Here is a 24,319-nt window from a genome sequence, read left to right on the forward strand (position 1 = left end):
CCTACAATGCCTCCTAAAATCACAATCTCTGAGTGAATGGGCTGCAATGATGGGCCAAATCTAAGAAAAGGGTACTTAGGCTTAATGTGTGTTTCACATGGGATTAAAAAAAATCAACTCCACAAGTAGAGGCAGGGAAGAGACACAGCAAGATAATAATTCAAATGACAATGATCTGGGTAGAATCTTGAGGACCGTCAAGAAATATGGTGCCATCTGAAGGGACATTAGGAGGGAAGAGGTAGTTGTGCTGTCTCTCCTGGCTGAGCTGGGTCACATCTGACAAGACCCACTTTGTTCCAGATGCCACTTTTATGAAGGCCACTCATAGGCTAGGGGCAAGGAAGGAAACTGAGGGAAGATATTCAACTAAGGTCAAGGATTTAGCCATTGGCAGAATCAAGCCTAGAACTCAAAGCATGTGCTATTGTAGCTATTTACTCCAGTGCTTGCAACCCCACTGGCCATGTGTGAGCTTACACACACACACACACACACACACACACACACACACACACACACACACACACACACACACGCACACACACCTCTCCCCCCCAAGCCTGGCAAGCCGGGTGTGCCAGAAGAGGGGGCTCAATTAAACCAACCAGTTCTCACAAACCAAGCAGCTGACTCACGCAGAGATGGTCTTCTCTCGCGGCTCTGGAGGGAGTCCCACCGTCAAGTGCTTCTGGTGAGATAGCAGATCTGTGCAGGCCTAAAAGACAGCCAAATATGCCAGGCAAGTCCGTGGCCAGCTCCTACTCTTGCCCTGAGAGCCAGAGCAAGGGCTCAGTGAGAGCTGGCCTGGATTCCCCTGTGTTCTTCTCATCGACGTCACATCCCTTGACACATCTACTGGCCTCCCCCAATCGCATCAGTTCTCCAAGTCAGTCTTATGCATGTGACCTGCCAACTCCAAATGAATTCACTTCTACAGTCCCCTTGGGTGAAATGGATAGGGTTCCCTCTTGGAGAACTGTCTTCAAAAAAAGATTTAGAAATCATTCACTTGGTGATTGTCAAAAAATGTTCCAAATTCAAGGCCACTGTCCAAAAAACGTTTAAGTAATTCCATTCAATGAGAAGCAGGGTAGGGTGAGTAACTGGAAATCAGACCTCAGAATAGGGCAGCCCTGGGTTCCAATTCTGCTTCTCACACACTGGCTGTGGGACCCAAGGCAGTGCTCCAAGATCATAATTAGAGGTAAATTGCCAATGTTCATCAGCAAATAGGCGTTTCCCTATACCAATGAAGTCACTGATACAAGCCCTGTTCTCCAACAGATGCATCCAAAACCAAAACAGAATATATTTGGGAGTAATGATGACATGGTTGGCTTTGTGCCAGGCATCATGGGTAAAATGAAGTCTAAGATGTGGCTTTTCAAAATCTGTGAGGCCGCCAGAGCCTTCCCTGTGGTTTCTTTCCCACATCCTTTGCAATGCAAGGAGGCGGGGGGCAAGGTTTAGGGTTTACCTCATCCAGGGCTTCTACTTTCTTCTTCAGAATGCCAGAGATATAGCGGATCAGGCCCCAATGGCGCGCTTTCCCGGCTCTGCCGTACAGGGCAGCGAGGAGCTCCTGGACCGTCCCACCCTCCTCACTGCCAGATATGGCAGTGTTCCAGTCAGGACCCCTATTTTTGGAAAAACAGGAGGAGAGAAAACATAGTTAATATGGGAAACTGTCTAGCACTTGCAAATATGTCAAGCGGTCCCACAACAAATGCGTCTTTAAAATATAAAACAAAAGGATTCCCTAATCTTGCACGGCTGCAAATCATCTTTGGACAATCTAAACCGTGGGTGACCCAAAGGGCAGAGGAGAGAGGTATGCATGGGGGTGCCATTATCAGGAAAAGGCCACAGGCCGCACTGGGATGGGGGGGTGGCAGGCCCAGAGACCCAGGAAGGATTTAGCCACAAATTGCTTAGAACAAGAAGGCCCAGGGGTATTGGGCTGCTGACTGGGGAAGGGAACCCTTCATGGAGGAGCTACATCCATCAATTACTGAATAAGCTTTTATTAGTAGGCACTTACTGTATACCAAGCACTGGGCTAAGCCATTGGGACCAAACAGTTCTTGTTCTCAATGAACTTAGAATCTTTTGAGGGGAGAAACCAGATGTCTACTTTTCCCTCTAGGGGAAAGTATAGCAGCAATTGGGAGGAATCTTTTGTCCTTGTATTGATGTGGTCCAGTCTTTAGAAGTGATGGAGTAATAACCCTAGGCTACCTGGCCTTGAGAATGATGGAGACCCCAGTGGTAGTAGAGACCCCCTAGATCTTTCAAGAAACCCCAGGCCATTTGGCCTTGGGAAACGATAAAGTCCCCCTGGGAATGTAGCTCTCAGGAATGATGGGGTACAACCTTGGAGAACATGTGTGAAAGAAAGGGAGCTGGGCCTGATACTTTTACTCCACCAAGCTAGCCTCTGGGGATGGCGGGTTTGTCACCCAAGAGTCTGGGCCATCATCTCGCACCTGGACCCGAACAATGAGCGCCTCTCATTTTCGTGAAAGAAAGAAGGGGGTTGTCATCAGCCCCTGAGACCCAACTTCCCACAGATGGTGCGAACCCCAGTCCCGGGATGTCATTCCCCTGGCTCTGTTCTTTGTTCTGTATTGCCTAAATCCCTATAAACGTACCTGCCTCCCCCCTACTCTTACTGCCTTCCTCTCTGGAAATCTAGCCCACTTTAATTAGCATTACAATTACAATAAAAATCCACCCTTAACTTGGAGATTATCTAAGCCTCTAAATTCTTTTAGGCTACCTGCATCACTGGCTTAGAATACCAATATTCTGGGGTCCCCCAAAACCAAAAGCTTTGTCCCCAGACTTCTGCCCTCCACTGGAAATTTTCCAGCAGCTACTCCCCAGGTCGGCTCTGCTAACTTCTTCACACCCCAGTAGCCCTTGATTGTGTGACTCCGAACTCCTCTGCCAGCTTCAATGGCCACTCTATTCCATGTACCATAATCCAGCCCAACTGGCCTTCTCTCTGCCCTTCCGCCATAGTCCGGCCTTGCCTTCCCTTTGAGAGCCCTGTCTTCCTTCAACTACACCTTGTGCATAAAGGTGCTCTGGTTCAGTGTTCATCTCGAACCTAAGTCTAGTTCTCCCATTAGAGGGCCAATCTCAGCCACACACATGGATTACTACATTCCTGTCTCTGCCATGACCTGGCAATGTTCTATTTCCTCCACTAGACTGAAAGCTCCTTGAGGGCAGGGAGCGGGTTTTTGCCTTTCTCTGCAAAAACTCCCAGGTTTTAATGTGTCATGGACAAAGTTACCCATCACCCCATGGGAACTTGTCAAGCTTCAAAATAACTGAGTCAAGGCCACGTACTTCATGGTGTAAAGCACATAGAGGATGTCAGCTTGGTCCTGTAAGCTTGGGCACTCGTGCAACTGGCCCACCAGGGCCTGGAAGTCTATCTCCCCGGATTCATCCCGGGGAAGGTGCATCTCCACGTGGACAGAAGGAACCTGTAACAGTGCCGTGGGGCAGGAATGGGGAAGGGAAGGAGGAGGAGGAAGAGGAGAGGAAGAAAAGGAGACAGAAAAAGGGAAAGAAAGGAGAAAGGGGAAGGAGGAGGACAAGGGGAAAAGGAAGAGGAAGAGAATGGGAAGGAGAAGGAGAAAGGGGAAGGAGGACAAGGGGAAAAGGAAGAGGAAGAGAATGGGAAGGAGAAGGAGAAAGGGGAAGGAGGACAAGAGGAAAAGGAAGAGGAAGAGAATGGGAAGGAGAAGGAGAAAGGGGAAGGAGGAGGAAGAGGGGAAGGGTCCCCAAAATGGTTTTCAGTCAGTCAGGCAGAGGCCCCAGACTCAGTCAGTCTTCTCCCTCCCATCCCCATGCCCATCAGAAGGTTGCAGCTCTGAGAGGAGCGTTAGCATCTGGGGCAAAACACAAAGCCAGAAGCAGCTGCTGCCTCGGGCCTCTCATCTGGAACACAACTGAGCAAAATCAAACGGAAGGCAACCGTTGCTTCGCTGTTGTCCTTCGTTCTCCAACAGTGCCAAAACGACACCACTGTGTTAGAGTCAAGTTACAGGGTTTTCTGCCCAGAACGCCGCTCACTTGGATCGGTGCCCATTTCCTAGAGGGATGCCAATGGCTGGGGAGCTTTCTGCCAGGTTACCTGCTCAGCTTGGGGAGGCAAAGGCGTGGCATCCAGGAAGCTGAATGAAGTCCGGGAGGCTGGCAGTAACTTTGTGGGAAGGTACATGTGAGCATCTGGAAGAAGTCAGTGGGGGAGGAGGATTGGAGGCATTGGGAGACTGAACATTTCACACTTAAGAAAAGGCTACCCCACGCCTCCCCATTTACTGGGCAGTTCTGTGGAGTACGGCCAAGAGAGACCACCTTTTGGGACGATCCCCTCCAAGGAATGGAGGAGTCAACATGAACTCCTGAATGTCCAAGATCCTGGGAGCTCTGGTTCCGAGTTGGAAGGAGGCTCGGGAATTCTGAGTCTAGCCACACCTTAGGGTGAGGAAGGTGGAGGTTCCTCCCTCTGGCCAGAGATAAAGGCCCAGGATCCAAACACTGGACACCTTCAGGGTGCCAATGTCTAATAGATTGTGCCTCCGGTTGGAGGGAGTCAGTGGCTTAGATATGGCAAGGCCATGCGTGATGTTTATCCAGCTTGTGGAGGGCACATTCCTGGCCCCCCCCACCTCCAGTCACAGAGCACTGCTCTTTTGGGGCTCAGAAGAGTGATGACACCCCCCATTCCAGGCCCTGCTGAAGGAAGGGGCGCTGGGCAAGGCTGTGGGGAGAGAGTGCCACCCTGAGTGCACCCTCTAAGTTCTACTTCCCTCCTCCTTGTGTGGCTCTTGGCAATATTGTGTTCCATTTCTCCTCCTCTCACAAAATTATTTCTAAGGGAGCAAAGAAAAAGGTCCCTCCCTGTCCCCCAGGGGCCTCCTCTGTCCCCTGGCTTCTCTGCTAGGCTTTCATCTTCCTCCTCCCTCTCCTCTACTTTCTCTTCCTCTTACTTCCCCCTTTCTCCTCCTCTTCCTCTGCATTCCTCCTTCTTCCCCTCCTTTTCTTTCCTCCCCTCGTTCTTCTCCTGCTGTCCCCTCATTCTCCCCTCCTTTCTCCTCCTCCAGGGAGTCACAGTGTTACTCACTCTGTACATGCAGCTCCTTAGCCTTGGTCACTAAGGACATATAGTCACGGGTTGTTTGTACCGCAGTTCGGAAGCGACTGAGCCCTCCTTGTTGGGCAGCGGGGGCCAGTGTGGACTTGGGCGCAGTGTGCTCCAAAAGGTGGTCTATGTAGCACAGAACTTCATCACTGCCACCCACTGTGGGGTTTGTGGAAGAAGAGAGAGAAGAGGAACCCGTGTTAGAGAAGAGGAACCCACGTTAGTTCGTTCCTTCACAGCCCAGCCCAGAAAACTGTCGGCCTGGCTTGCCCACACAGGAAGAAAAGGGTCATGGAGTCACTCTGCAAACCCCAACCCTTGGACCTCAGCTCGAGTCTCAACCACTCAGGAATCATTTATTTGTCTATTCATTCGGTCACCACTCACTGACCCCCAACGCTCAGGGAACCCATACAGTTTCCGCTCTTGGTTGTTATAATCTAGTCAGGGTAGTCCTTATAATGTGGCATAGGGAGAGACCCTTTCTCCTCAGAGCACACACAGAAAATGCAAGAGGGACCAAGATTTAGAGAAGGGAGAGGGCAGAGGCCATGAGGCTGATCGATGCTCTCATTTGGTGAAGGAGAAAATGGAGGCCTCAAGAGACCAAGTCACACAGGTCACAGCAAAGCTGACTGGATCCAGTTCTCATCCTTGAGTGTAAGTGCTTTTCTGGTCAGAGCAATAGCCCATGGGGTCATGATGGGGATGGCATTTAAGCTGAGATTTAAAAGCTAGGATATCAAGGGCGTGATATGGAGGCAAGTTGGGGCTGGGAGCACAAGGGAATTCTGGGGGAGGGAACAGAAGACATTTGAGAAAAGGAAGACTGGAACAAGGCCTTGGGTAGGGGGGCAGTTACAGGATCAAGGGCACAGGTGGTAAGGTTTGCCTCAGAAAGGGGGAAAGACACAATTGCTTGTGATGTATCTCTCCCTCATGGCCACTGTTGACATCTTCATCTCCTTTGTGAGTTCAGGGCCCTGCCTCCTTTAGCTTGATTCTTCTGAGAGATGACACTGCCTCATGACCCTATTCTGAGCCTCTGCTCTCTCCAATGACGAAAAGATTAAGGCTTCTGGGAGGAGTACCTTTACCTCCCTCTTCTCTACTTTGGAGTTTCTTGTCACTTCTTTTTCTGTCTCCCCCCACACACCTGATTCTGGATCACATGGATCTGCTTCACCACTGCTTCTTCCTCCTGTAAAACTTCCTCTCTGCCCCTAGACCTCATGGAAAGTGACCAGTGGACTGAGGGACATGTCCAACTGCCTAGGTTGGAGCTTCTGCCCCAGGATGTTAACCCAGAAGCAGACTGTGAAGAGGGGAAGCCAAAGAGGAGCAGTGATCAAAGCGTATTCAGTCAGGGTGAAGAAGGGGAAGAGAGACCACTTGCGGCAGCAGCAGATTACGATGGCTAGTAACATTTGGTGTCACCACCTATGACTATACTCCTTTGGCTTCCCTCTCTCTTACCTTGCTTGCGGGAGTCAAAGCCACCCAGCCAGTTGTCCGAGTAGAGCTCTTCATCATCATAGTCATCCTCTTCATCATCATCATAATCCCCACCATACAGCTTACCCTCCTGGCCAGGATCCATGAAGCTCAGATGTGTACAGCAGGATGTCGTCAGGAACTCAGACAGTTTACCAGCTTGGACCCTGATAATAAGGAGCAGAGAGAAGGGGGACAAATGGGGCGTGGTACCTCCTGAACTCCATGCTCTTCAGAGGAAATCTGCAGATTCAGACTAGAGACCTCTGCTTGGGGATCCTTTGTGTTGAAGGCAGTGCCATTTCACAGCATCCCTACACTGATTCTGAAACTGAGCTAACAAGGACCAAGGAAATGTCAGCGATCAATAATCAGGAAACATATATTAAGCTCCTGCTGGGTGTCAGGCCCTATGCTGACAGTCCCCAGATGGACCGGTTAACTTTCTTTTGTTCCAGCCCAGGCATCTAGCGAACCCATGCCCCTGGTCACAAAGGGAACCGGGAAAGAGAATGGGTACAGCTGGGGACAAGTCTATGACCAGGATCTCCCAGAGAACTCCAAGGCCTTTGGGAGGTGCCAGTACAGCAGGATGGAAAGTGGATCAGACTTGGAGTTAAAGGACCCAGCAGGGTATTCACAGCCTCACTCCACCCCTCTCTGCCCCAGTGTCTTCTCTCTGGGCTTCAGGTTCCTTCTCCGTAAAATGAGGAGGTTGGACCAGACAGCCATCTCTATAGCCCTATAGACAGCACATTGCCTTTGGGTTTGTGAGCTAGAGAAGCAGGAAATAGGATCCTCTTAGACCTCCAAGGCCCCAGTTCTGATTTTCGATTTGGATTGTTCTCCAAACCTCAAGAGATCGTGGGATCTTGTCTCCGACACTGAAGCCAGGTAACCGGCAAGAATACCTCCCTTCATCATATACCCACCCACATCCTTGATCTCCTCCATGAGGTAGCCGGTGCCTAGCAATAGAACGGGATCCACCAGGAAATAAAGGGATCTGTCAGCTCCCCCAACCTGACCTACAGTCCTGTCCCATTGCGTCCCACCCACAACTCTTATTCCATGGGTCAGCATGGGTTACTTACCTAGCCCCACCAAAATAGCCATCCTGCATTTTTCTGAGCATAGTCAAGACAGATGCATTTATAGCAGTTCCAGATTCATCTTTATAAAGAAAAGAAATATTTAGTCTGGAACTGTGAGGTTCTAAAAAAAAATAGCAAGTATTTTCAAGAGATGATGGGGCCAGTGAATCATTTGCCCTCTCAGCCTGAATGGGGAGGGGGCCAGGTAGCATTTTAACAATCATGCCCCCTTAGAAGGGCAGCCAGTGTGATGATATTGACCGACACTTGGCATCTGAGTCCCCAAGGCCACACCTTTCCAGCTCAATGAGACACTAAGCTCTTCATGGAACCTCCATGGAGATCAGCTTTGGCCCAGAGCAGGCCTCTAATATGTACTCTGAGACGCACTATGGCTGGACATCTGGAGAATAGGCTGGGTTCTAGGTCAGCCTTCCAGGAATTCTGAGCTATTCCAAAGGGATAGGGAGCCCTGGCCCCGCCACCAACCCACAATGTGACTCTGAGCAAGTAACTGCCCTCCTGCCTCTAGTACACGTCAGAGTGCTTAGTCCATCGGTGAGCTGGCACTATCTCTTTGGTCGTGTTACAAACTGAGAGCCTGGCCTCCAGAATGTGGCATTCTATTATGCGTGGCCTTATACTGTTTCATGCGAGTCCCCCTTCTCTCCAATGAGATCTGAAGCTTCTTGAGAGCAGAGCTTGGCACATGCTCACTCCTCAATAAATGCTTTTGTAACAACTGAAATGGGGGAAAGCACAATCCTGCCTACCTCCCGTATCCAAATGTGACAACTCCCCTGAGCCAAAGCCGCAAGGCTTCTGTCTGAACCATGACTGAAACCTAAAGACTGCTGATCGCAAAAGAAGTTTGGGGGCACAAGAAGGAGACTGGCTGGACCTCAGAACAGAAGCCATTGCATCAATGGCAGCCCCAAATCCTGGGCACTAAACAGGAAGTGATGTCACTACCCCTTTTCAGAGGCAGATGCCAAAAGGGAGAAGGAAAAGCCAAGAGTTTGCGCTCTCCTGGATCTGAGGGCTTTGGTTAAGCTAGCAGGCCTTGTGATGAGAGGCCCAGGCACTTATTGCTGACTGCTGCGGATGCTGGAAGACACCGGCAGAGCAGCACCTTCTGTGTGCAAGCACAGCTGAGGGAGTGTGACAGGAAGGTATCATTGCCTTCATTGGGAATGAGAAAATGGAAAACTAGAGAGTCTAGAGGACCATGGAGCTTAACTGGACCAAGGGGAACCAAAGGGTTCTATCTTGGAGAGGAGAAGGGTGGGGCTCAAAGATCACCAGAGGGGCTACTGGCAGAGGCTGGATTGGGGCCTCCCATTCTCTTGATCCCAAGCCCAGCACTTTAAATACCTTGATCCTCCAAAGAGAAACCAGATTCAAAGTATTCAGCAAATCTCCCTTGTCTTGAGTGAGTGGGCTTGGGCTACCAGTGGAACCACATCTCCAACTGGATGTCCAGTGGTTTTCAATTAGATTCCACTGAACAAAGGGCTTGTTGATGGTTCCGGGAGCTTAGAGGGGTCAAGCACTCCTCGAATCTTCTGGCAAGCCAGTTGCCCGACTTCCTCCATGCCTCCCACAACTCTTACCAAGCATAGTGTGCAGGATGGGAAAGGTGATGGTGGGCTGGCCTGTCATCCTCCAACGGCTACACAGGTAGGACAGGTCTGTCCGCAGCATCTCTACTATCATCTTGTTGTCAAGGGCCAAATAGAACTGTTGCTGATCTATGAACTGGGGACAAAATGCAGGACACAGAGAAAATCCCCGTCACCAGCAGGAATGCCCACAAACCCACAGCTACAAGATGTCCTACAGACTCACCACCTAAAAGTTGCCAAGGCACTTGGCGATGGCCCCCACGTTTCAGAAGGAGGCCCCTAATGATGGACGTGGGATGTGTGCCACAGGCAAGGATGGCAGACTATCCCCCTCACCCTCTGACCCCACAGTGGAAAACAGTGCCCATCCCTGCCCGTGAAGCTGTCCACAGGACAACAGGCATTTACTACACAGCCGCTGAGGCTTCATTTAAATCCTGAGGCATGGCATGATAAGATAAATATCAAACTGACATAAAGAGCAGAATTGAAAGTCTTACTATGTACAATTAGGAAAAGTGCTGCTATCTGCAAAGTAACTCGTGATCTCATGGGCAATCCAATGGTTTCTTCTCGGGCCTTATTCTCCTTGGCTTCTCGGCAGTCCCCGACACTGCTGGCCCTTCACAACTCCCTGCTACTTTCTTCTCTCCAGGTTTTCAGGACCGTCCCCCTCCTGGCTCCCCTCCTCCCTTTCTGACTGTTCCTTTTGGCTCCTTTGCTAGATCCTCCTCCAGATCATACTCTTTAACACAGGTGATCCTCAGGGCTCTGTCCTGGGCCCTTTTTTCTCTTTGTCCTCTAGAATACTTTAAATGGTAATCTCACCACTTCCCACAGATTTTATGACTCTTTCTCTGTTGATGATTCTGCCCCAAACTCTGTGCTGATGGTCAGTCTCTCTTCTCCCACTGACCTTTCACACATCTCCAACTGGATGTCCAGTGGTTGTCTTCAACTGCACACGTCCAAAATGGAGCTTGTTCTCTTTCCTTATTATTGTGTAGTGCAATGCCCTCTTCCCAGTCCCTCAGCCTCTTACCCCAAGAGTCATCTTGGACTCCTCATTCCCATGTTCCATATTCAATATGGTGTCAATGCCTGTCCACATAATATTGTCACTAGAGATACTGGGCAACAAGAAACTCATGTCTTCCCGACCAGTATATATCATTGCCATCCAACTGCCATTCATTCACCGGCCCATTCTACTCACCTGTGGTGTGAAAGCAAAGATGGTTTTGCGAATGTCATAGAGTTTAGATGTTCCTAGGACCCCCATGTGTCGGTATGGTCTTCCACTGAGTTTCATCCGGTTGTTGCGGCCTAAGATAGGATCAAGACATTGTCACCATGTTGTTATTAAGCTGTAAATTTGTTCTGAGTGTCCAATGTAGGTAGATTAGTCTGGTGGGCCCTACAGTAGGATAGAAGGGAAGTTCCTTCTTTCGAGTTGCTTACGCTTGAATCAGGGAGCCATGATTAACATCCAAGAAAGTTACAAGAGGAGAACAAAGACTCTCTCCAGAAAGGAATGACTTTGGTTGTACTTAGGGTTTCCTCCCTTCTTCCATGCATGAAATTTCAGGAAAATCCTACAGATCTGGCCAATTTTCTTATAACTGACATTTTGTCTCAAGGTAGCCAACTGAAGTAAAAAATGAACTTGGAATGTATCTTCATCATCATCATTTTTTTTTTTTACTAGCATACCAACTTAGTAAAAATTAGCTAACATCTCAAAAAAGGGATATTACCCTGATGAATCACTGGAAGAGCTGAAAATCAATAGAATCTTTCAGGAAAACCATATGGAAATATGCAAAGAAAGTAGCTAAAATACTTTTGGATCCAGAGATTCCACTACTAGGCATATACTTCAAGATTAAAGATTTTTTTAAAAAGACAGGGTGCATATAAAACAAGATATTTCTAACACCACTTTTGAGGCAGCAAAGTATAGGAAACAAAGCAGATGCCCATTGATTCAGGAATGTTTATACAAATTGTGGTACATGAATATAATGGAACATGATTGTGCTCAAAGAATCAACAACTGCTGAATACAGAGAAACATGGAAAGATCTGTAAGACTTCATGCTAAGTTTCGTTCTCCTATTAAACCAAACCTGAAACCTTAGTATAAATCTAACTGGGTCACACTATATAATATTTCGAATATGTTATTTTAATCTATTTTCTAACATTTAATTTGATTTAAATTTTGCACCAATCTTCATGAAGTATACTGGTTTACAGTTTTCTTTCCCTGTGTTGTCTCTTCCTACCTTTGGTATGAAGACATACCATTTGGTATGTGCATCATCAAAAGTGTTAGGAAAGATCCTTTGTTTTCCAATTTTTGCAATTTGTGTAATTTTGGAATTTATTATCCTTTAAATGTCTGATAGAATTATTTTACAGCTCCATCTGGTCCAGGAAGTGTTTTCTTTGAGTCTTCATTTATGGTTTATATATTTTGTTTCTGATATAGAGTTGTTTGTCTAAGCTATTTCTTTTGTTAATCTATGATTTTGTTTTAATTTCTTATTTAAGTTATATTTTTTATCAATGACAATCTTCCTTCTTTCCTCACAAAGCCCCTGCTACAAACACATATATGCAAACAAACAAAAAATTCCCACATTATTTTATTTTTCTTATGAAACATCTATTTTATCTAAATTATTGGGGGTTTTGGCATATAATATGGCAAAAGAGTTCAAATAACCTCCTTTGTTTCCTCTGCAATTTTTTTGAATTGTTTCATTTTGATAGGAACAATTTTTCATTGTTTAAAAAAATCAGACTAATTGTTTACTTAGTTTATTCTAAGAAGAAAGTTCCATGTTTTATTTATCAATTCATTTCCTTTTTGCTTTCAATTTTGTTATTCTCTTTTTTAATTATTCTTAATTTCTGCTCTAATGTTTAGTTGAGGGAGGGGGTTTAATTGTTGCTTTTCTAGTTAAATTTGATGATTTTTTTTCCTTCCTTTATTTTAAAAACAAAACCATTCAGAAATATATATTTTCCCCTAAATGCTGCTTTATCTGTTGTATCCCATAATAATCAGTGATTATTGGGCTATTTTGCCTTGATTGCTTTCAATAATATATATCTTACATCTTGTTTTGTTTTGAGGGTTTTTTCTATTTAAAAAATATTTCTTCTTGCTTCTTGAAGTTGTTTTCTTTTTGACCCACTCAACTTTTCAGGTAGTACATGTGAAATGGCAGTGGGCCAAGCTCAGATCCTTGGGGCACTCCACTGGAGACTTGCTGCCAAGGTGACTGCTCCATTAATGACTACATTGGGAGGCTGGTCACTCACTCTAATTCAGTGACTAGATAGCCCACCTCTCCCCATCTCATCTACAAGAAGAATGGCCAATAATACGCTAAATGCTCTGCCACAGAAACTTTCAGGAAGCTAGAGCCACAGTTCTCCCTGCTCCATTGCTTTAGTAACAAGGAAAGAAAGAATCCTTTCATGACCCTAGCATGTGGTTCTTTGAAGTTAAAGGGCAGCCTCAGAAGTTTATCTAAGATATAAATGAATACAAACTTCAAGCCAATATAATTTCTTGGAGGCTTATACCACCCCACCCTCCACCAACCCACATGAAATCCAAATCTCCAACAAAAACAATAGTTACCATTTATAGAGAACTAAAGTTTGCAAAGACTTTACAAATATTATTTCATTTCATCCTCACAATCACTCTGTGAAATCGTTACTATTATTACCTCCATTTTGCAGCTGATGAAACTAAGGCTGAAGGCAATTAAGTGACTTGATGAAAAGTTAAAGGTGAGAGGAACCCAGGTCTATCTATCCACTGTGCCATCTGCCTATGTAAGTAAGATTTCACTGCTATCATCTGGCACTCTAAATGGGGCTTCCAAGAATGGAAATGGGGCCAATACTTTCATTAAGGAGGCTTTTGGGATAGCCATCCAACCTTGCTGTCCTCCAATGATGCCCTACAGTATCTGGTGGGACGAATCTGTGATACTCCCCACAGGTAGTGAGCCATTTTGTGAAAGAGGCCTTCTCCTTAAGGCTATGTAGGAGGTAGAAGGGGGCAGAAGGAAGCTAAATGTCGACAGTTCCACAATTATAGCTTAAGGTCAGTGAAATACTGGTGCAGGATGAAGTCAAGCACCAGGGAAACAGAGGATCTTGCTTCCTGAGCTGGCAGAGTTCCTTACCTAGGCTGGCATAGATATGGCTGAGGATTCGGGCTGGTTGTACTCTGATGGGGTACACTTCGGCAATGGTCTCCACATCGATTCCATTGTTCTTCAAGATGGTTTTGATGTCTTCTGTCTCAGCTAGAAAGGACACTGTAGGGAGAAAACAGACTATGCAGAGAAGAGTGTTTTCTTCTTTAGTTTTTTGCACTTCACGGTCACCTCCCAGCACTTCACAGGCCCACTGACAGTGTGCCTATCTTCCTATAGCCCCTCCCACAACTGGCATTACCCTTGTCTGTCTGATGGGCATGAGGAGGAACCTCAGAGATGCTTAAATTTGCATATTTCTTATTGTTAATGAGCTGGAGCACTTTTTCATATGGTTGTTGATGGTTTGCATTTCTTCTCTTGAGACCTGCTCAATGATGTCTCTCAATCATTTATATATTGGGGAAAGGCTCTGATTTGTTGCCAGCAAAACTAAAAAACTCTGTATCTACATAAAGTTCTACTTTTGAATGATTTCCTTTAAAGGGATCAACTTCTAGTATCTAGTCCACTAGAGTCTGCTTCTGGCTCAGTCACTGGGAGCTTATGAATAATTATTCTGGGAGTTACTTCTCTTCATTTATTTATTTATTTAAATTAAAAATAATTTTTCTATTTTCCCCTAATTATATTCAAAATTTTTTTTTCATTTGTTTTTTAAGATTTTTGAGGTCCCCAAGGAAATACTAAAGAAGGGAAAGGGACCTATATGTGCCAAAATGTTTGTGGCAGCCCTTTTTGTAGTTGCTAGAAACTAGAAAATGAATGGATGTCCATCCATTGGAGAATGGTTGGGTAAAGTATGGTATATGAATGTTATGGAATATTATTGCTCTGTAAGAAATGACCAGAAGGAGGAGAGACTTACAGGAACTGATGCTGAGTGAAACGAGCAGAACTAGGAGATCATTATACACTTCCACAACAATACTGTATGAGGATGTATTCTGATGGAAGTGGATATCTTCAACATAGAGAAGATCTAATTCAGTTCCAGTTGATCAATGATGGACAGAATCAGCTACACTGATAAGGAACACTGGGAGCTGAGTGTAAACTGTTTGCACTATTGTCTTTCTTCCCAGGTTACTTTTACCTTCTGAATACAATTCTTCCTTTGCAACAACAACAACAACAAAATTCGGTTCTGCACATATATATTGTACCTAGGATATACTATATGATATTTAATATATATGGGAATGCCTGCCATCTAGGGGAGGGGGTGGAGGGAAGGAGGAGAAAAATTCGGAACAGAAGGGAGTACAAGGGATAAGGTTGTAAAAAAAATTACCTATGCATATGGTCAAAAAATGTCATAATTATAAAATTAATTTAAAAAAAAGATTTTTGAGGTTTAGGTTCTCTCAGTTATCCTCATCCACAATTAAGAAATCACATGTGAAGTGATGTAAAACATTTCCATAAAAGTCAAGTTGTGAAAGAAAACATAGATCTCCCATCCTGATGAAAATAAAAACCCTCGAGAAAAATTAAGTTAAAAATAAAGAGAGAGATAGAAAGAGAAATCAAGAATGCTTTGATCTATATTCAAACTCGATCAGTTCCTTCTCTGGGTATGGATAGGATTTTTCATCATAAGTCCTTCAGAGTAGTAGTGGATTATTGTACTACTGAGAATAAGAAAGTGATTTACAGCTGGTTATCCCAGAACATTGGGAAAATATTATTTTGTATACAGGACATTTCATTTTGCTTGAGAGGACTTTCCAGGATTTTTTTTTCCTGAGAGTATCTGGAAGCTAATTCTAAGAGACAAAATTCTTTGCAGAACAATTGGCAGTTTCTATAAGAGTAAAGCGGGAGAAAATAATTGGGCCAAAGATCATCAATAAAAGTCAGTATCCAAAAATGTAAAAGATATCGACACAAATAACTAATACCGAGAACCATTCTGCTAGAAACAATTTTCAAAAAGGAACAATTTTCAAAAGAAGAAATGTAAATTCTAGGTGACTCATGAAAACATATTCCACATCTCTAAGAATATGAGAAATGCACATTGAAACGACTTGGAGGCTCCACTCCATGCACTGTATTAACTGTAGAAATGGTTAATGGTGCAGGGACTATGGGTACTTGGTGTACTTCTGGTGGAACCAGGAAGTGATCTGACCAGTCTGGAACGCCCTGTGAAATTCTGTAAGAAAAGTAAGCAAACTGCCTGCTCTCTGACCCAGCAATCCTATTACTGACTGGAAGGAAGTCAAAGATAGAAAGAGATGCTTATACAATTTTCCCACCCTCCTGAACCTAAAAATCAAACTTTTGAGGAAGAAAAGGGAGAGTTGACATAATGTCAGTCACACACACACGTATTAGCAGCAAATAGAATCAACTTAATGTCATTTTTAAGCACTTACTACGTGCCAGGCATTTAGGATTATTGATTTATTGTTGTCTTGTTGATTTGTAGACTTAAGAACATGATGAAGAAATTGTTTATGATGCAGATTAAATTTTTCTGAAGGCAATCAGGGTTATACGGCTAGCATAAAATAGGAGTAATAACAGTACCTACCTCATGGGGTGCTGAGGGGATCAAGCAAGATAACTGGACACAAAACATTGAGCAAACCTTGACAGGCAATATGCAATACGCTATTATGCTACACACGCCCATTCAAAAGATTTCTGCCTCCAAGAAGCTGTTCAATACACAATTTCTGCTCTTGGCAAAAAGAATACCTACCTTGAACCACAACATCTGGCTTGGGGACAGTTGAAAACCTGCGATTCAGAGGATCAATTTCCCCAGGTGCTAAAAACCCCTAAGAAGAAAAAACAGAAATAAAGCAATCACAAACTCTCACCTCTTCTCCCAGCCGATGGGGGGAGAAGCTTGCGTTGGCCCATTCGCCTCAGCAAGAACGTGCATGGAAGCAGAACTGCTGCTTATCACCCTGTGACCCTGGGCAAGTCACAGTTTTTTCTCAGTTGCCTCAGTTTCTTCAGCTAAACCAGATGATTGCCAAACTCCTATGGGGAGAGCGATAGCCTCACTTCCCCTCTTCCTTCCCTTAGAAGACAGGCTAGTTTTTCCTTAAAAGACGTTGAAATTTAAGTTCAAATTTAAGTTCCTGAAGCTCAGGCCATTGGAAATCACTTCAAGGAAGATGGGGTGGAAGGTCATAATAGGCGATTATAGTGGGAGGGAATAATGAGAGGGAAGCTTCATTCACACCCTTGTGGAATACCCTTCCCCAGCTAAGGAAATGTCACGCTGCTATGCATGGCCACCTCCTCCAACCGGTCACCCTTTGGTGTCTGCTTTGACTTGACCCTGCCCTGTCCCGTTCCACCCCATGCCCAATGCCTGCCTGCCACTTAGATTAGAGGTCAGTGCTCTTAGTACCTCGGCCATCAAGTTTCCCAGGATGTACAGGGACTGGCCCCACATGTGAGGCAACTTGCCCATTGGCACTCGGTCCACAGTGTGAGGATGCTGGTACTCTTCGTCAACCTATGAGAAAGCAGATGAGCAGCGATTGTAAATGTCAGAGACCAGACCTGATCCCACAGTTCTGGGATCCAGGGAGGTTCTTGGCCAAGAGGCCAAATGCAGGGATGACAATCTCAGAGCTCCTTCGTGCACTTCCTCAGCCCCTCAGGGTGCCCTGGCTGGATCCTGCGGGGAAAGGGGTCCTACGCATTTTCTGTACAGAGTGTGGAGGGGTCCTCAGCCAGCCCTGACTTAGGCCACCAACCCCTCCTGTAAGAGGTGCCTGTCAAATGTTATGGTTTCTCAGGCCCATCATCTCAGACCTGTCTTACCATAGATGCCCACCCCAGATTCAGGCCTGTGGCTGCCCTTAAACTGTGCATGATTTCTGGGTGCCTGCCTTGGTGTCAGGAGATCCAGGCATTGTGAGGAAGGCTGATCCAGTGGGACAGCTCCCTTCAATTGCTGTGCTCTACTCACTTTTTCAGGAGGGACACTATAGAGCTCAGGAAGAAGGCGAACCCCATTCTTGCCCTTGATAAGGACCCCTTCAAGGGCTTCCCGGTACTCCTGGACCTGCAAATGAGAGCAAGACGGGGGGACATATGAGGGCCCTTTCTCGGGAGAGCCTGGAGGTGGAACTGAGTCAATGTGGAGCCATTGCCAAGGAGCTTCATCCTGGATTGAGGCAGGGGGGAAGGAAAGAATCAAAGAACCAGGGTGGGTCTGCTGGGGCAAGGCCAGAACAAGGGACCCAGGCCAGGCAGGCCATCATCTGAGGGGCTCAAAGCCCAAGAGCCAAGTAATGAGAGTAGAGTCTGTGCAGCCACAGTGGGGACATCATGGGAAAGCTGAAGGCAATGGGGCCTGCAGGCAGAAGGATGGGAAAGTAGGGACCTGGGGTACCTGGGCACTTGGAGCCTTGAGCTGCTGGACCAATGGAGACCATACACCTGCAATGTCACCTATTTGCAGACTACGTTCTGATAAGGATTGGCTATTTGCCAAGAATGACCAGAACACTGGCAATGCTTATCACCAGCAACAGGGAATGACCCCAGGGATTGCTGGTGGGAGATCGTTATTATTAACTGAAGATATTTGCTGAGGGCCCTCCACTGAACTCAGTGGACCTTCCCTCACCTCCAGTACTTGGTAGGGGGCACTGGGCATGGGACCTGGGGAGCAGCTCTCCAGACCCAGGGCAATCAGTGCACCGGGTATTGTACACAGGCTCCAAGGCAGAGATGGGCAGCTGGATCTGAGACACATGAGGGGTACCATGTCCCCATGGAAGGACTGGGAACCGTTTGGAGGGGCTGGGTTAAGAAAAGCTTTCATTGCCTATTATAAGAGACTCGGCTCTGGAGGAGGAGGTGAGGCTGGCAACTTTGCCCAGCCCTCCCTCACTTCTATCCAACTTGTGTGTCGGGTCATCACCTCCTTGATATTGTGGGCCTCGAGAACAGGAGACCATTTGATCCTGAAGGTAACGAGGAGCCCATCGTGTGAATTGAGTATGGGTGGAAGGCGGAACAGGGAGGCTGCTGTGGTCAAACCTCCACTTTCAAAGAAGGAAGACAGAGCCAGGAATGGAACGGCCAGGCCTCCGAATCTGAAATACTGAGGTTGTTCCTCTGTGCTTCTCTCTCCCCGGGGCCTGGTGATATCAGAGACCTTGGGACGAAGTGGGAAGCAGACCGGCTGTGGCACCTGGGGCCCGGCTATGGCACCAGCGGCTTGGGGTTTTCTGGCTCTGTGACCTGTGGCTCTTCTCCCTGGCCTCATCTGCAGTGTGATGGTGTCTCAGTGATTTCTAAGATCCTTTCCACTGTGATCCCCACACTCTCTAGGCAGGTCACCTAGATCCCTGAAACCTTGCCACTGAGACAGAGTTCCAGTCCAGTCACTGACAGAAGGGGAAGCAGGATCTCAGGACTCTCCTGATGGAGAAAACTACAGCCCCTGTCGAGTGGAGGCCTCCATACCTGCTCCACGTTGCCACTGAAGACCCCATCCAGGATGAAGTAAGTCCAGAACAAAGGCCATTCACACTCAATGTTCTCAAACAGTTTCAGCTCAGCTGGCTCATAGTACAGACGGTGAGGATCCTGCAAAAAACCGGGCCCATCATGTGTCACTACAATCAGAAAAGCTGAAGGGGTGGCTGAAAGGCCCATGGGCGGGCAACAGCCTTCCTCCCACTCTAAGACTGCCCATTGGCAAGCACAATTCCCCCAACCAAAGAGCCTGGGCCCTGGGCCACATGCCACCCCAGCTGGGGCAGTGATCATGATGGAAGCAGGAGAGCCAGGCCAGGGCCCTTTGTGGCAAGGCCAGTGACCTGGTGACTCCCACTGGCCAACTTCTGCCAGCCTCAGGTAGGGTTGGAGGAGGGCGGGCAGAGAGAAACTTACCTCTTTGGGGGTTTTGTACCCGTCTCGGAGAAAGCGACAACAGCCGTAACGACCCTGGGTGTGGGGACGAGGAAAAGAGAGCATCAGATTCCTGGGACCCTCTGCAGATGCGGAGGGAAACAGAATGTGCCAGCAAAATCGTGGGCAGAAGTCCGCATCAGAATAACTGGGGAAAGCTCAAGCTGCAGAAACATGCAGCTCCGCACACTTGGCTCCAACACCAAGATGGCGATTTCAGTATGACCACCGAATAGACTGTGTGTCTGGCTCAAAGAGCCCAATGAGACCAAACCCCTGCCTTTCATTCTTTCTGTGACCTTCAGGGCCTTTCCTGTTTGCCCATCCTATTTATGCTAGGATCATAGATACCAGCCAGTCTTCATCCAGACTCATCCCCAACCTATCAAGGCCCAGTGGTACCTACTTGACTGGGCATGGTATGGAACAATTATTCATTAAACACCTATAATGTGCCAGGCACTGTGCGAAGGGATCTGCAAATATATCACTGGATCCTCACCACAATCGTTATTATCCCCATTTTACAAATGGGGAAACTGAGGCAGGAGGCAGTGCAATAAGTTGCCCAGAGTCCAGCTAGTAGGTGAGTCTGGGGCTGGATTTGAATTTAGATCTTCGTGTCTCAAAGTCCAGTGCTCACACACTGTGTTCCCTAGCTGCCTCAGAGACGTCCGATGGGAATGTTCAATGAAAGGGCTTTGGGCTTGGGACCAAAGGATGTGGGTGCAAATGCTCACTGTACTACTTGCCACTCAATGTGACCTCTTTGGTCTTCTGGACCAGATAAGCTGAGCTCTCTTTTAGGATGAAATCCCAGAATCCAATTGTTTTTCAGTTTTATTGATTGCATGACAACCTACCAGAGCCTCCACACTGAACGGTCCCTTGGTAAAAAGAAAGGCGGGAAGGGAAGGCTATGTCTGATATATAGGACATTCTGCTCTCGGAGTCCACCACCTCTCTGCAAAGAGGGGAGCATGTCTGCCACCGGTGCCACCTTATAAAAGAGCTGCTAGGCTGGCACTCACTGAGTCTGAAGCAGACCAACATTCGGCACCACAGATATTGGCCTGTCTCCCTAAAGCTGGCACCCTGAATGAGAGAAGGGACCGGACAGTGACTCACCTGAAGCTTGGTGACTATTTCCTGCTTCGTAATCTCCACCAGCTGGCTGTCCTCTACTGCAAATGCTGGGAAGGAAATCACCGAAAGGACACTGGCGTCCACCTCTTTGGACATCGAGGCCCGGGGCAGCATGGAATGGAGGATGGACTGCATGAGAGGAAAGGAAGGGCCCCATCAGGCAAGTTTTTAGGACTCATCCAACAATCCTGTTTTCTTTGGAGGGTTCACTCCAAAGCAGAGTCCTCTGAAGGCCCGCCGGGGAGGGCTCAAGGAGGAGGCATTGAGAGAACCAGCTGAGGGGCCTGGTGTGCCCCTAGTGGCAAGTCTGGTCAGACTCAGCAACCTCTGGTCCCAAACACATCCATGCTGGCTCACAGTCTAGTCTACCCCAGGCTGGGGTAATGAGGTAGTCAAGAATAAGTTCCGGGCCTGATGATTTCAGAATGAAGGGACAGATTGGGACCTCCACTCGCCATAGAAGTCACCCTTTGTACTCATGCCAGTTCCCTTGCCTGCCACTAACAGGCACAGAGCCCTCAAGCCCCATTAGCCCCTGAGCAACTGTTCAAACAACTGGGAACCTGCTTAGACAAGGGAAACTATAGCTGCTGAGCACGTCTGTGTGAGACTGTGGCTGCTGGCGCCTCACATGGGCCTTCTCCCAAACAGGCAAAGACTTTTTTTTTTTTAATAACCTCAAAGGTCAACATAGACGCCACAAGCTACAGACTCGATCCCCAGACGGTATTTCACATCGGGCTCTGAAGTTCTCACTGGGCGGCATCCAAAAGAGCCAAATCCTCTGTCCCGGCAGAGGGCCCTGAACACCCCAAGTGCTACAGCAATCCTAGCCTGACCATGAACACTGCCAGGATCATCTTCTCTGCTTGGCTTTGGGGCCACCACCAAGGGTGGCTCAGCACATACTCCTATTCTGCCAATTCTGCAGATCTAGAAAAGGAAAGGCAGCTCCCAGTTAGTTAGCTAGCTTAAGGGATGAGTTGCCCCCAAGATGGCGGTCGGTCCTCTGCAGGGGAACGGGCCCACCCCCCATATCCGAGGCCCACTGGTCCGATCAGGTGGTGTGATTCAATGCAGGGCAGAACAAAGCTGAGTTTTTATTCCCTTACCTGGCAGTGCTGAACCTCATCTGACAAGACGTGGATTACAGACTGGGGCCCCCCCTTCATGCCAAACAGGTCCAGCTCATCCAAGGCTTCCAGGGCCGCCTGTGAGCAGCAAGCAAAGAGATAAACACCCGAGCACCCACGGATCTGCTTCTTGTTTCTGCCCCCACTGTCGCGGACATCACCCGGGTACATAGACAGCGGCATCTTGAAAAGGCTCCGGCCTTTCTCTGTGGCCAGGCTGTGCGGGACAAGCCATGACTGTGCCTGATGTGAGCCCCTCCTCCACATCCCCCCGGCACATTGCACCAGAGAAAGCACCTAGTGAAGCAGGGAGCGAACAATGCTATTACTTTCCAGGCCTCTGAAAAAAGACAAAAAGCGTTATTATACCAAAGGGGCAATTCAAGTAGAGCTCTGGCTGGGCTAGACAGTCATTAGGTATGCCACGAGGGGGCCCCAGGCACTCCTTGGCCTGTTGTGCTTCAAAGACATGGGCCCTACCTAACCCAGCCATCCTCAGGAGGCCTCAAGGGCTTCCAGAAGTTTCTAGTGCCGCCTCAGGGGTAGCCAGAAGCTCGGGCTGGCCCACCGGCACACCGCAGGTCTGCCAGAGAGAATGAGTTGGAGGAGATCCCTGGCAGTGTCCTTGGGGAGCTCTGGGCCTGGGCGGCTTTCCCATGTTTCTGCATCTTCTGCCCATGTGTCTGTGGAGGAGGCTGATGGGCTGGCCCACATATCACAAGCCTCCTGCAGTCTGTGACAAAGTTGGCGACAGCTGTGTCCTCAGCAATGCTTCTGGTGCCTTCCTTTGGGCATACACATGGAAGAAGGTTCAGACAGGTTTGGGGCCCTCTTTGTAGGGAAGCCTGTAGAACTAGGTGGTTCAATGAATCCATTCATCAACAAGCATTTATTAAGCACTTATTGTGTGCCGGGATTGACCTTCCAATGAGAGAACAGCCAACACACGGATGAGTAAGGAAGCAATGACACATATGACCTATGTCTTGGGGATGGGGGCAAGAAAAATATCTGGAACTCAAAACCTTAGAAAAGTAAGTGCTGAAAACTCTTGACATTTAATTGGAAAAATAAAATAGTATGTACAAGAAGGATTATGAAAATACTGTGCAAGATGGAGGCCAAGTAGTTTTAGGCTGGAGGCTGAGCAGCTGGAGGTGAAAAAAATGATGCTGGAGGAGAGCAGGGATTCCAAGCCATGGAGTAAAGTGGAACAGTGCTCCAGGCATGGGAGGCAGCCAGGGCAAAAGTACGGAGTTGGGAAAGTGGAATGTCGTTTGTGAGGAACAAGGTTTGAATGGCTGGGACCCAGGGTGGGAACCGCCAAGTCAAGTGCTAGAAAGTTAGATGGGCAGGAGCCGGATTTTGAACAGCATTCAATGGCAAACAGAGAAGGCAATGTTGGATCCTGGAGGCAATAAGGAGCCATTGACACTCAGTGAACAAGGGGAGAGAAGCTTCTTGGTCAGCCGTGGGTTGTCTCCTATAATTCTCTGAGTCTACAACCTGGGTCAGGCCTGGTGCACAAGGTGAGCCAACAAGACATGGCTCCAAGGGAGATGAGCTTTGTATTTTTAATTACAGTGAGAGTGAATTACCTTGGCCATCCCGACAGAGCTCGCGTTCAGTTCCGAGATGCCCTGGTTGGTCTTATCGCCACGTTCCCATATGCCAAAATCCTGCCAGAAGAAGGCCAGCCCAGTCAGCAGAACCCTGACCAAGTCCCCGTGAGCCACGTACCCTGGGCCATATATTTGGGGGATGACTGGGAGCAACCTACCCTAGGAGCCATCAGGGGCCCAGCAGAGCTAAAGAAGGAACCAGGAGAGAGTCGGCTGTGTCCCAGCAATGCCCAACTCTGAGATTTCAACGTGACCTTGCTCTGGGGGCCCCTGGCAGCCTACAAGAGCTCAGCCTACTATATGCTTACAATTGCAAAGGCCTTAGCTGCACTTGGCAAAAACAACTGAGCTATTTCCCAGGCTATCATGGGGAAGGTGGCCACATTATTAGCGATGCATCTCTCTGACCCTCCGAAACCCAGCAGGCCACTCGACGCCAGGCTTAGGCTTGAAAGTTGCCAGCGTGGCAATGTTCGGCCACTGTGGCGGAGCCCCTGGAGACCCGAGGGGCCATCCCTACCCTGGATCAGCAGCAGGGCCGGGGCCTGTCCCTGGGCCACCAAGCCTACTTCCAGAGGGCTACTTACAGCTGTTTTATAAGCAGACTCGATATAAAACACAAGATTCTGTATGAAATTGACCTCATCTAGGCTGTGGATGATATGGAGCCCTGGGAACGGAACAGAATAAAAAGAACAACTTAAACACTGATCACAAAGCACTTCTCATCATGGACTCTCTCCCCCCGTCGCCCCCGCACACCTCCCCCTCTGCCTGACAGGTGAAGGGACAGGGAAAAGTCAAGTGGTTTCTCCAATGTAAGGGACCACAAGCATCCCAGACAGGAATGGAAGCCGAGCCTTTTTTACTCCAAGGTCAATGCTCTACCCACCGCA

The 24,319-nt window shown here is 47.7% G+C and overlaps 1 protein-coding gene across 4 annotated transcripts in view; it reads right to left on the reverse strand.

Moving 5' to 3' along the window:
• The window catches only part of PHKA1 (phosphorylase kinase regulatory subunit alpha 1), a 50,954-nt gene that overhangs the window by 16,454 nt on the left and 10,181 nt on the right, over positions 1-24,319 (reverse strand). For all 4 annotated transcript variants that reach the window (XM_074278632.1, XM_074278634.1, XM_074278633.1 and 1 more), the window contains 19 exons: positions 24,011-24,093; positions 23,400-23,480; positions 21,781-21,879; positions 20,651-20,797; positions 19,505-19,558; positions 19,076-19,198; positions 17,568-17,663; positions 17,001-17,108; positions 16,338-16,416; positions 13,592-13,726; positions 10,594-10,703; positions 9,366-9,510; positions 7,753-7,831; positions 6,641-6,825; positions 5,147-5,323; positions 4,154-4,248; positions 3,361-3,500; positions 1,481-1,640; positions 639-718 (listed from right to left, as the gene is read on the reverse strand). In XM_074278632.1, coding sequence (XP_074134733.1) covers positions 639-718; positions 1,481-1,640; positions 3,361-3,500; positions 4,154-4,248; positions 5,147-5,323; positions 6,641-6,825; positions 7,753-7,831; positions 9,366-9,510; positions 10,594-10,703; positions 13,592-13,726; positions 16,338-16,416; positions 17,001-17,108; positions 17,568-17,663; positions 19,076-19,198; positions 19,505-19,558; positions 20,651-20,797; positions 21,781-21,879; positions 23,400-23,480; positions 24,011-24,093 — 2,176 coding nt within the window. The remainder of the gene's footprint in view (positions 1-638; positions 719-1,480; positions 1,641-3,360; positions 3,501-4,153; positions 4,249-5,146; positions 5,324-6,640; positions 6,826-7,752; positions 7,832-9,365; positions 9,511-10,593; positions 10,704-13,591; positions 13,727-16,337; positions 16,417-17,000; positions 17,109-17,567; positions 17,664-19,075; positions 19,199-19,504; positions 19,559-20,650; positions 20,798-21,780; positions 21,880-23,399; positions 23,481-24,010; positions 24,094-24,319) is intronic.

The sequence above is a fragment of the Sminthopsis crassicaudata genome, chromosome X (genome assembly GCF_048593235.1).
Source record: "Sminthopsis crassicaudata isolate SCR6 chromosome X, ASM4859323v1, whole genome shotgun sequence".
Taxonomy (NCBI): domain Eukaryota; kingdom Metazoa; phylum Chordata; class Mammalia; order Dasyuromorphia; family Dasyuridae; genus Sminthopsis; species Sminthopsis crassicaudata.